The sequence below is a fragment of the Vidua macroura genome, chromosome 7 (assembly GCF_024509145.1).
Source record: "Vidua macroura isolate BioBank_ID:100142 chromosome 7, ASM2450914v1, whole genome shotgun sequence".
Classification (NCBI taxonomy): domain Eukaryota; kingdom Metazoa; phylum Chordata; class Aves; order Passeriformes; family Viduidae; genus Vidua; species Vidua macroura.
In genome coordinates, this window is record NC_071577.1 from 4,206,977 (window position 1) to 4,219,671 (window position 12,695).

Here is a 12,695-nt window from a genome sequence, read left to right on the forward strand (position 1 = left end):
ACACACAGCCTGCTGGCATTGTTAATGTGAACAGCTCTGTGCTTCTGTCATCTCCAATTTCAGTCCTGGGTACTATGACAGAAAGTGAAGGGGGGAATAAAAGATTTGTGTGGCAGAAATGTAATGGGAAACCACAGGGAAGGCAAGGAAGCAGCTTCACGGAGCAGCAGCAGCAGCAAAACACCACAGCAGGTCTCAAGCACCTGCTCCAGCCAAACTCACAAGGCTGGCAGGAAAAAGAAGTGTTTTCTTCTAGTTTTCTGACAAAAACCCCTGTTTTCCTAAATTGCAAAGCAATTAAGGTGTGGGAAAAGCTATTTTGGGCTGTCAAATGCTCCAGAGGCTGCCCTCCTGTCCCTCAGGCTGCAGCTCCTGCCTGGGCCGTGCCCTGGGCTGATCCCACAGTGTGGGCAGCAGGAAAGGGGGAATTCTGCCCCTCTGCCCTGCTCAGGTGAGACCCCACCTGCAGAGCTGCCCCAGCCCAGCACAGGAAGGACCTGGAGCTGCTGGAGAGAGTCCAGAGGAGGCACCAGGATGATCAGAGAGATGGGGCAGCTCCATGGGGAAAGGCTGGGGGAATTGGGAATGCTGGAGAAGAGAAGCTTTGGGGTGACCTAACTGTGGCCTTCCAGTGCCTGAAGGGAACCTGCAAGATGGACTGAGAGAGACTACAAGGGCCTGGAGTGCAGGACAAGGGGGAATGTCTTTCCCACTGCCAGAGGGCAGGGTTCGATGGGATATTGGGAAGGAATTGTTCCCTATGAGGTGATGAGGCCCTGGCACAGGTTGCTCAGAGAAGCTGCAGCTGCCCCTGGATCCCTGGAAGTGTCCAAGGCCAGGCTGGACAGGGCTGGGAGCAACCTGGGCTAGTGGAAGGTGTCCCTGCCCATGGAAGGAGATGAGCTTTAAGGTCCCTTCCCACCCCAAACTATTCTGTGTTATATGAACAGCAGCCTCCTCTCCTCTGCAAGCAGAATTTTTCCTTCCAAGCAGTATTTTCCTGTAACACACTTCGCTGCTTCTGACAACAAAGTTTATTTCAGCTTTAACCATCCTATGCAATCTTTTTACCCCCCTCTTCCTTAGGACAGGAGGGGCAGTTACCCATCGAGCTGCCTACAGTTCCATGCATAAAGGGCTGTGTCTGGGTGCTGCTCTACCCCAGCCAGGAGCAGGAGGCTTTAGGCTCAAAGCTGACACCATCTACTCAGTTTCTTGAAAACTGGGGCCTTTTCTTTCCCTGTTTTCCAGCACAAGTGCTGCTGGGATATTTCCACTGACAATGCTTTTCCCCAGAGGAGATGCTGAACAGAGTAATACACAAGATCTATCCCTACCTGCTCATTAAGGATGAAGGGAGGCACAGGAGGGAGCTGCAGCTTTGAGTCTTAGCTGTGATCAATTTGATCCTGTCTCTGATTTCCTGCTTTAACATAAGCAAGATGATGTGCTAATGCTCACCAGGGGTGGAAAGAGGGGCAAAGATGAATCTGTGACTGCTTGGGAGATGTATGAGAGAGAACATGCAAGGAATGCCCAGGAGGAAGCTAATAATTGTGGCGTTTGGTTGGAATTTGAAGAATATGGCCTGGGGCCAGACGCTGAATGAGGGGATAAAAAGAAATATTCAACAACGGGCCAATGGCTGAATGAGGCTGGGGCCCCGTGGGAAGAGAATAGGATGTGATCACAGCATCAGAAACTGCATCGTAATGCAGCCGCAGAACGTGAGGGGGGAGAGGAGAGGGGATTAGAAGTTGACATTTTTTCACATTTGGGTGTTGCAACCTTAATTTTCTTCAGCTGAGCCTTCAGGATGTGATATAAAACAGAGAGCTCTTTGGTTGTTTCTGTTGGAAGCAGGAAGGGAGATGCTCAGGATCTTGTCTTAGATCAATATTTAACCAGTGAATTAATATAAATTCTATTTGTGACACGAGATTAAATTTTAAAGCGCTTTGATTGTTTAAGGCTCCTTGGTGGCAGTGGCAAATGTCTTGTAGCTGATTAAAACCTGGCAGGAGTGGTAGCCGTGCCAAGACTTGGCTTTGAACATGTCTGGACTAGGGCTGTCAGAGGCAAGGTAAGAAATCACTGGTCAGGATCCCCCGGGTCAAGGAGAGGGTAAACAAATCCATAAAAGAGGAGAAAACAGCAGGAAAACATAAATGCAGCAGCATCTCTATGAATCTCCAGTGTCTGGAACAGAAGGTACATCTGCATGCAAATGCTGGGGCTGAGTGCTTTGGGAAGTGAGATACCCCAACACTTTTTAATCACCCTACACTTAATGGCTCTGCTCCCTCCAGAGGGCTGAGACTGTCCCTAGAAAATCCCAGGCATGTCTGGACATGCTGACTTCTCTCTTGGCTGGCTGCTGGACTTAGTGACCCTAAGAGAACATTGCAGCATCCCCTCTGCCCTGACACAGAGCTTCCTGAGGCAGTGGAATTAAATCTTCTGCTTTAGCCCACACCTCTTAGAATCACAGCACCTGGAGGATGGTGAACATGCCTCAGAACCCAAGGATTAGCTCAAGGAAAGCTGTGTACTGTTTCTATTTCTGAAGAACCAAAGTTCTTTCTCATAACCCTCTTTCATTATTGTCTCACTGCCTTCAGGTAAGGGAGGCTGTTATAAGTCGTTTTTGTCACACAACATTTAAAATACCTTGGATATGGCCTCAAGTTGCACCAGGGAAGGTTTATAAAGTAACAAACAGAATCATGGAATGGTTTGGGTTGGAAGGGAGCTTGAAGATCATCCCATCCCACCCCCTGCTATGGGCAGGGACACCTTCCACTAGCCCAGGTTGCTCCAAGCCCTGTCCAACCTGGCCTTGGACACTTCCAGGGATTCAGGGGCAGCCACAGTTTCTCTGGGCACCCTGTGCCAGGGCCTGCCCACCCTCACAGGGCAGATTTTCCCCTCAATATCCAATCTTTAACTGCCCTCCTGCTAAAGGCCATTCCCCTTTGTCCTGTTACTTCATACCTGTGTGAAACATCCCTCCCCAGCCTTCTTGTCAACCCTGTTTAGCTACAGGGAGGACACAGGATAGACTGGATTTTAGCAAAAATTTCTTCATGGAAAGGAGAAAGTGGTAGATTGCCCATCCCTGGATGGATTTAAAAGCCATTTGGATGTGACACCTGGGGACTTGGGTTAGTGGTGGCCTTGGCAGAGCTGGGTTAAGGCTCGGACCTGATGATCTCAGAAGGCTTTTCCTACCTAAACAACTCTGATTTATGGTACACAGCCAGCATAACCTCACTACCACCAGCCACATCACCAGTAGCCTTTGAGACTCAACTCTGGCTCGTGTTTAGGAAGGGCTGGATTAGCCCAGCTGTAAATCCTGTGCTGTGCACAGCTACAATGTCATTACAGCAACCTGAGCCAAGGAGCTTCAACACCAAACTGGAGTCCCTCAGCAGCACCTTGCTCAGAAACAGGAGTGCATGTGTGGTTTCGTTTTGTGGTGTGGGCGTGTGTTTATATGGATTTGCTGTTCAGTGCTGGCAATGCCATAGGAAATGCAAAAAAGCCCTGTCTCTGTTAAAACTAAACTGAGCCAAACCAGTTGAAGCACAAGTGTTTTTCCAGTTATGCTCAGCTTAACTCCTTTGGAGTTAATCTGACTGAAATAACAGCAGCCATGATTCAGAGACTGGGTAGAAATGACAGATTCTGAGATAACTCTGAAGAAGAGGTCAAACACTACTTTCGTGGGTTTTTTTTCTTTCTTCCTTTATCTCTTTTTTTTTTCCTTTTAAAGAGCACAATTCAGATAACGCTCCACTACCTTGTGAACTTCACTGAACTGATTCCATGGGAGTGTTAGGCATGATTTATACAAGCCCTGCATTGGATCCACCAGGGATCTAACCAAGCTTTCCTCCAACTGGAGGCTGAGCTGGGTCTGTCCTTGGCCACAGCCCCCAGACAGTCTCTGCCCTGCCCTTGGGGATGTTCTTTATTCCTCTCACCTTCCTCTCCTGAATCAAGGAGCTGCCTGGCTGGAAAGGAGTGGAGTTTTCACTGGTATCTGGCTGGGGCTGCCAGTGTGTGGAGGCAGGAGAGGAGAAAAGAAGGCTGGAGAAAACAATCTCAGGAGAAACCTTACTGCTCTCTGCAGCTGCCTGAAAGGGGGTTGTGGTCAGCTGGGGCTCAGCCTCTTTTCCCAGGCAACAAGCACTAGGATAGGAGGAAATGGCCTCAAGTTAAGCCAAGATGGTTTAGATTGGTTATTAGGAAAACATTTTTCACTGAAAAGAGTAATTAAGCATTGGAAACAGGCTGCCCAGGGGAACAGTGGAGTCACCATCCGTGGAAGCAGATGTGGCATTTAATGATATGTTTTGGCTGAAGGTTGGACTTGGTGATTTTGCAGGTCTTGTCCAACCTTAATAGCTCTATGAAACCCAAGGTGTTGGTGACAAGGAGGGCTGCTCTAGTTCTGAATTTGGAAGGATGTTTTAGAATCTGAGGGAGTTTTACCTGGCAAAAAACCTGTGAGTTTGGAAATGGGATACTGGGCAAAAGAAGCAGTGGGCTTTGAGCTTGGTACCACTGATGCCAGAGGAGGGAGACCATGGGAAAGATGAAATGATTTCCAGCACAGGTGCCAGGAAAGGCTTTGCTCACAGCCTGCTGGGACAGCAGTTTGGATATGGTCAGGTTTGAGCGTGAAGGAGAGGAGCAGAAGGAGGTAGCAAAACCACCCCGAGGTGTTTTCTAAATTTTTTTTTTCTAATACATTATTATTCATTGAACTCGAATGCCATACCCAGCTTGGAACTGGGAAAAAGAGCTTCCACAAATTGGGCTGTGCTGCTGGAGCTGGAAGCAGCAAACAGCACTGAGGGATAATATTATGGAAGATGCTCGCAATTTAGCTCCCAGCACTGTAGCAGCAATAATAATAATAATAATAATAATAATAATAATAATAATAATAATAATAATACTTGCTGGGCTTGGAGTGATGTTTCTGGGGGAATGAGCACAGCTCCTTGCAGGCACTTTGATCCAATGCCGTCATTGCTGTCTGGTTTTTGCAAACGAACTTGTAAAGCTTTGCACTGTGCTAAAATTACTGGGGGGAAACAAGACACTACGTGGGCTGTAAGAGAGAGGAACCTTTTGCACAAAGGCTCTGAGTGAATAATATTAATATTTGCCTGGTTTTCCTGAGAGGACGCGGTGGCTTTGTGGGGGTGCAGCCGCCCGCCTCCCCCCGGGCTGTGTCTCGCCCCTCTGAGGGGATTCTCGCCCCTCAGCCCCGCGCCCCGGGCTACTCACGCCTGGGACATGCTGAGCACCGAGAGCCCACCGGCACCGAGACCCGGGGCGAGGGGCAGCGAGCCCGAATCCCGCTGGGCTGGCACCGACACCGACACGTCCTTGGAGCCCCGCAGCACCGAGCCCGAGTCGCGCTGGGCCGACACCGCCACGGGCCCGGCCCGAGCCGGCCGCGGCCGCGGCGTTACCTTGGACACGGCCCGGGGGGGCCGAGCCCTGCCCGCGGCTTCTCCTCCGAGCCGAGGCTGCTCCAGGCTTTCCGCCTTCTTCTTTCCACCTTTTATTGCCCGCAGAATCACAGGGTGCTTTGCGTTGGAAGGGAGCTCACAGCTCATCCAGTCCCACCCTGTCCATTCCACTAGCCCAGGTTGCCCCAAGCCCCGTCCAGCCTGGCCTTGGGCATTGCCAGGGATCCAGGGCAGCCACAGCTTCTCTGGGCACCCTGTGCCAGGGCCTCACCACCCTCACAGGGAAGAATTTATTCTGTGTATCTGATCTAAATCTCTCCTTTTTTACTTTAAAACTGTCCTATGTCACTATCACACCGTCCACCGCTTTAGTTTTGTTTTTTGCCCCGAGTTGCATTCCCAGCCCCCTATTACTTTCACCCCCCCATTAGTTTCCTTCACCCCCCCCCTTTCTTTGCCTCACTTTATTTTCCTTTTTTCTCCCTTTCTTACTTCCTCCCTTTTCACCTTTCCCTTTATTTTCCTTCCCCCCTTCATGTATTTTTCATTCTCTCCCCTTTCCTATATTTCCCTTTTCCCCCTTTGCTCCCCTTTCCTATATGTTCCTACCCCTTCCCTGTACTTTCCCCCCATTTTCTTCCCCTTTCCTGTATTTTTCTCTTTCCTCCTTATTTTTTTACTTTCTCCCCTCCCTATTATTTCCTTCCCCCACCAAGGGCTTGTCCCTGTGGCATTCACATTTTTCCTCTTTTTTTTCTTTCTTTCTTTCTTCTCCTTATTTCTTTCCCCAGGCACCAATTGAGGCAACTTTCTAGTGGTCTTCCATTCCCTTAACACTTAAAAAACCAGTTTAGAGGACAGGATTACAGCACAGATTTTGAGGGGAAAATGCACTCAAACACAGAACCAGTGAGAAGGAAAAAACCAAGAAGTTTGGGACAATGGGTGTTTTGCCAGTGATCGTATTTATTTTGCCACAAATTTCTTTATGCCTACATTCCTTTTCTTTGTTTTTCTCTTTTTTTTTTTTTCCAATTGAAGCTCCAGCTCACATAATTAGGTGAGACTCTTGGCTATCAAGTTTTTGAAATAAAGTTTCTAGCCCCCCTTGGTTTTGGAGGAAAAGCTTGAAAACATGAATCTTGAAGACCATAATGAAAGCATCTAAGGGTATTATTTTTCAAGCCATATGATGACTATGCCCACTGCATCATTTCTTTAAGTGTATTGGATCAGTGGGGGGTTTTTAGGAGAACTTGTTGCATTTTCTTCATGCTGAGGTTGGAAAATGCAGTAAAATCAGCTTGTAATTTTCAATGTTAATATCAAAGTGGTTCTTCACACTGAAATTTAACATGGGAAATCTGTCTGCTTCCTTCCAGAGCCTGATCCTCATCCACGTGCAGGTCAGGATGGTCTCAAAACCAGTAAGTAACTTGTATTTTTGTTCCTTTTTAAATATTAAAATATTCCAGTCTTTGCAACCCAAAGGGGAACCTTGCATTTTTATTTCCATTGATGCTGGCATCTGTACGCCACTTTTGATGCCAAACTGTGTTTTTTCAGCCAAAAGCTTTACCTGCAGAGTCCCAGCAGTGCTGTCTCCATCAGCGTGTGTGGTTTTAAGGGCTGATCGACCTATTGCATGTGTTTGCAATAAAAAAGTAAGATGATTTCTGAAGCAATTGAAATGAGAGCACCAAGATGGCTTGATATGATGTGGGTGTTAATTATTAATCTGAATTTATTGCCCTCTGTTAGCACCTCGGTGTCACAGTGCACGAGGTTGTCTTTATTGTGCTGGAAGCTGTATTAATGATGAAATATTACTCATTGCTCACTTCCCCACCTGCCTTCTCCAACCTTCCCCCCAAAAAAAAAAAGTTGGAGGAAAGCAAACTTTTAAAAATGGGAAATTAAGCTACAAAGAAGTGATGTACATGAGAGCATGCAGGGAGGCTGAGGGGATTTTCATTTTCATCAGTTCATAGAGAACTTGGGGAAAAAAATGAGTTGTGTTGCTGGGAAAAGTCATGCAGAAAATTAATTATGAAATGAGTAGGGTTGATTTTTACTTTTTTTTTCCATGGGAAAGGAGCCTGTTTTTGAGCTGAAATGGGAGATGTGTATGACTGAGAGTAAGTAACTGTTTAGCCTAAGAAAATAGACATTTATAAACGGGAAAAGCGGGGAGTGGGAGACGTTCTGGTTTCCAACAGGTTTCCAGTTGAGTCCTTGAGCTTTTCAGTAATTTGAAGTGAGAGGACACACAGGTCTGCCTGGGCTGTGATGTCCCCACAGGTCAGCGTGGAGAAAAGGAGGCTCAGGGGGGACCTTGTGGCTCTGCACAACTCCTGACAGGAGGAGACAGCCAGAGGGGTCGGGCTCTGCTCCAGGGAACAGGGACAGGATGGAGGGAAATGGGATCAAGCTGTGCCAGGGGAGGTTTAGGTTGGACATCAGCAGGAATTTCTCCATGGAAAGGGTGGTCAGGCCTTGGAAGGGGCTGCCCAGGCAGTGGTGGGTCCCCATCCCTGGAGGTGTCCAAGGATCTCCTGGACATGGCACTCAGTGCTCGGGGTTAGGTGACAAGGTGGGGATTGGTCACAGGTTGGACTTGATGATCTTGGAGGTCTTTTCCAACCAAAATGATCCTGTGATTCTGTGATCACTGCAGGCTGACCTGCAGCTGAGGTCCAGCAGACCACTCATTGTTAGTGAACACCACGAAGCATCTCCCTCTTTCCATTCTGGAATCATACGTCTCCAAGAATCCCTGCAGGCTCCAAACAGTCTGAGATGTCGAGGTAAGACCAGAGATTAAAGGGATTTGTAGTTGTTATCCCACTCATTGTACATTTTTTTGTACAGCATCACTGGCCACTTCCTCATCCAGCTCGTGTTGCATTAAAAACTCCAAGTGTGTTATTTGATCTGTCCAGCAGGAACAGGGGATGGGTTTTATACAGCCTGTGCCTTTTGGCATCTCTAATTCCTCAGGCTCTTGCAAACATGGGCTTAAAAGTCCTGCTGCCTTGGAAACTAGGTGCCATCATTTTTCAAAAAAAAAATCTTTTATTTCGAGCTTAAGAGGTGACTGTGAGCTTACAAAGGGGGTAAAACATAAAACTGGAGGGTCTTGTTCCTCTCAACGTGTGTCCCTGGCAAAGAGCTTAGTGCACCTGTCTGTTACTGAGTAGGGCTTAGGGAAAGCAAGCAACGTAATAAGGGAATAATGTTCTGCCTTTGCAACTTGTATTTCAAAGCACTTCCAGAGGTCTGGACTGTCCCTCGAGGCACAGGGCGGGAGGTGGAGTGGGTTTTTCCTGAGTGTTGCTGGCCCAGAGGTATGCAAAGGGAGAAGCTGGGGGTCAGGGCTTCCTCCTCCATCCCTGGTGAGCTGAGGCTTTGGGCCACCACCTGGGAGTGCAGCATTCTGTTTGCTGTGTGGCCACAGGGACAGGTGGGACAGCCTGGGATGCAGTGTGGCATGTGCTCTGTGAGGCTGGGCAGTCACCAGCTGGGTGAAACTTAACAAAGTGCTGGATTCTGCACCTGGAATGGGGCAGCCCTGGATGCACAGGCACACTGGGGAATGAGAGCCTGCAGAGCAGCAGGGATCTACAAGTCCTGGTCGATGGCCAGCTGGATCTGAGTGAGCAGTCCCTGGAGCCAGGAGGGACAGCCCTGTCCTGGGGATCACCCCAGCAGTGCCAGCCAGGCCAGGGAGGGGATTGTTCTGCTCTGCTCTGGGCTGGGGTGGCCTCAGCTCCAGTGCTGGGGGCAGTTTTAGATAAGAAAGGTCTAAAGCTGGTAGAGAGCCTCCAAAGGAGGGACAGAATATGGGGAATGGTCTGGAGGGGCCACACGAGGAGCAGCTGAGGGCACTTTGCTTGTTCAGCCTGGAGGAGACAGAGGTCAGACCTCACCGGGGTCTGCAGCTTTCTCTGAAGGGGCTCTTGGGCACAGGGTGGGATCTTTGGGGTGTCAAGGGCCAGGAGTTGGACCTGATGATCCTTGTGGGTTCCTCTCATCCTGAAGGACAGCAGCTACAGCAGGACAGCTGTCCCCAGATGGGGACCTGGTTGCAGCTGAGTTGCACAGAAAACCTCCAAGTCTGGAAAAAGAGAAGTAGGACCTTGTGATGGGCAAGCCTGGGGAGTTGCTGCTCGGGGCTTCACAGAATCCCAGAATGGTTTGGGTTGGAAGGGAGCTCAAAGATTATCCCATCCCACCCCCTGCCATAGGCAGGGACACCTTCCACTATCCCAGGCTGCTCCAAGCCCCGTCCAACCTGGCCTTGGACACTTCCAGGGATCCAGGGGCAGCCCCAGCTTCTCTGGGCACCCTGTGCCAGGGCCTCAGCACCCTCACAGGAAAAATTCCTTCCCATTATCCCACCTAATCCTGCCCTCTTTCAGTTTAAAACCATTCCTCTGTGTCCTGGTGCCCCAGGCCCTTGTCCAAAGTCCCTCTTTGGATCTCTTGGAGATCCAAAGATTTTTTAGGGCTCTGAGGTCTCCCTGGAACTTTCTCTTCTCCAGGTGAACACCCCCAGCTCTCCCAGCCCATCTTTGCAAGAGGAGTGCTCCCTCCCTCTGACCATGCCTTCCCTGCAGATGGATGTTTGGTTTTCCTTTAGGCTTGGATGGAAATGTTTGAAGGAGCTTTGGGTGGCCCTTTGCAAACCCTGGGGACTGGGCTCAGCCTTGTGGCCTCAGGTGCTGGCTTCCAGTTCATGGTGACACCCAGAAGGTGTGGTTCTGCCACCTGGGCTGCACTGACCACTTCATTTAGCCTTGTGACCGGGCTATTTTTTGTAGTTAACATTGACTCCTGGATCTCCAGGAGGTTTGCTGCTTACTTCCAGGCTAAGTGAAGGGGATTTGTCAGCACTCAGGTCTGTTAGACTTTGATATAACAGCGTGTTCATCAGGCCCGAGCGTGGTACATAGAGGAGGAGGAGGATTGCAGCAGAATTAGAAGGTATAAAGTTCAAATCTAATTTGAAGAATTTTCCCTCTATCACTTAAATGTGGGAAATGTTCCTGTGGCTTCAGGGATAAAATGTCACACTTCATAAGGAGCATGCGTTTTAAATCTCAGCCAGATATTAAGTGCCGTGTGCTGCACTCCACTTCTCTCTTTGTTAAAAAGTAAAGCCCCAAATCATCTCTCCTGAAAGAGTGTTGTTTGATAAAATTAAAGCTTTCCAAAGAAGCTGGTTCAAATAGTGCCAGCTCTGTATCATTATGACACAACAGGGAGTGGATTGATTTTATTCTGTCTTGACAACAGTTTCGTCAGCGCTCAGTTATTTAATTATAGAGGATGCTGTTCCTAAAGATGCCTACAGCATCAAGAGAGCAGTCAATACAGACTGGCAACACACACCAGATGTTTTTTTGGGTGAGAAAGAAACAGAAAAAGGGACCAGACTCGGGCTTCTGGCAATTATCCAAGTAATTTGTAAGCAGACGTTTTAGGACATTGGTTGGCTTGAATGTTTGGCTTCAGCTCAGGAGTTTTTAATAAATTCACACAAACCCTCTGTCAAGCTTTAGGCACTTATAGGGGCAAAGTTCACTTCTATATCATCCTGCAACCCAAATATTGGAAATAAGTAGCATTTCTTGTGAAGATATATTCAGTATGGTATGTGAAATGACACTTTGAGACAGATCCTTTTCAGTTCTGCTATGATATACAGATCCTCTGACCACTTCCTCACTTTACAGGCTCACCATCAGCAATCTGAAGTGCTTTATGTGCTTTTCTCATGGTTTTGATGGAAAAATGACAAAGTTTGGCTGTTAACACTGGCTTGTGTGCACATTAATCGCTGAAAGCTTCGAGAAATTCTCATGCAAACACTACGCAGCCTCAGCTGCTGTCTGCTCCCTCCAGCTGCAGTGGGATTTTAGCTGACCCAAGCCCCCATGTCTCATGCTGTGGCCAACAGGAGTTTTGGTGGGACCAGCTGGAGAGCCCCGGGTTGGTGAGAAATCAGAACAGCAACTTGTAATTTGCTTTCCATGGCCCAAAGGGGAGGAAGATGCTGGTCTCTGTTTATTCCTGTGCTGTTTGATGATCTTCCTGCTCATGAAAAAAGAGCTGTGAGGTGTTACCATGAACTTACAGGGCAGTAGTCTGGGCTTCAGCCATCCTACTCCGTGCACAGGGCACAGAGGCTGCTGGAAAGTCCTTTGTACTCCAGCTGGTGTCTCTGAGCGTGACCAGGCTGCAGAAGACCACGAGTCAGGGGCAGTGGAAGCAGCTCTACCCTTCAGAGGTCAAGTCTGCATCAGGAAGATCCCCTTCCAGACCTGACTGAGGGGAAGCATTTGAGCTCTGGGACTTGAAGTGTTTAAAGCCAGAGCTAAGAGTGACTCAGGGCTGGAGGAGAAGGGGATGTTTGCCATCTGCTTTAGCAGTTCATTCCTCAGAAAAGGAGGAGGAATTCATCTGCTATTCGTGCACGTAGGCAGTTGTTTCATTGTGTTTTGTTTTGTTTTCCCTCCCACTCTTCACTAAAACACCTGTTGAGTTAATCCTCTTTGACTCCGCTCAAAAGCAAGGAAGTCAAACTCCATGAGAGGCTGAGCAGCTCAGCTCTCATTTCCCCAGGTTTCTGAGGGGGGGCTCTAACAAGTGTGTTTTGAAGGCTTCCAGAAGTGAAACTATTAAAGGGAGGACATGAGGTGAGGGAATACTTAATTTTGCTGGACATAAGAATGACTCGAGTCACAAAGTGTTAGTCTGGAAGGCAGACATACCTTGGAACTTCCTGAGTTGTTCTTAAGGATGGTGAGAAACATTTTAGAGGTTTAATTTTGGTGCATCTTTTGAATTTGAATGAATTTGATTTTAAAAACCTGATGTTGTTACTAAATTGGATGTGTCCTGCTTTGTTTAAAACTTAAAAGTTGAAAGCAAGCAGAGCAAAATGTCATGAGAAAGAATGCAGTGATTCTGTAGGGGGCCACAAGCCATCAGCAGCTGAAATTTGGTGACAGCCCTTGGTTCTGCAGGTGCACTGTCCAAGGGAAGGTGTTCCTCCAGAGGGGCCCCTCTATGTCCTCTCTGAGCTCTGGAAGAGCCTCTTGCTCTGCTGGCCCTCAGGATCCCACCTTAAGTGCTGAGGATGAGGAATTTCCCTCATCCCTCCCCCATAGTGTCTGTGAGTTTAGGCTTTTGGGACTT

The 12,695-nt window shown here is 48.4% G+C and overlaps 2 protein-coding genes across 6 annotated transcripts in view; one reads left to right on the forward strand and one right to left on the reverse strand.

Moving 5' to 3' along the window:
* Window positions 1–5,698, reverse strand: part of IQCA1 (IQ motif containing with AAA domain 1) — a 102,813-nt gene extending 97,115 nt beyond the window's left edge. For 2 of the 3 annotated variants that reach the window (XM_053982494.1, XM_053982492.1), the window contains exon 1: window positions 5,305–5,484. In XM_053982494.1, coding sequence (XP_053838469.1) covers window positions 5,305–5,315 — 11 coding nt within the window. In that variant the 5' untranslated portion in view covers window positions 5,316–5,484. The other variant, XM_053982493.1, reaches the window with a different exon arrangement.
* A 299-nt stretch (window positions 5,699–5,997) lies between these two features.
* Window positions 5,998–12,695, forward strand: part of ACKR3 (atypical chemokine receptor 3) — a 43,813-nt gene continuing 37,115 nt past the window's right edge. The window contains exons 1-2 of one of the 3 annotated variants that reach the window (XM_053982498.1): window positions 5,998–6,552; window positions 6,875–6,919. The gene's annotated coding sequence lies outside the window, so the exon portion shown is untranslated. Of the gene's footprint in view, window positions 6,553–6,692; window positions 6,920–8,169; window positions 8,300–12,695 lie in introns of those variants that run through there. The other 2 variants (XM_053982496.1, XM_053982497.1) reach the window with 2 other exon arrangements.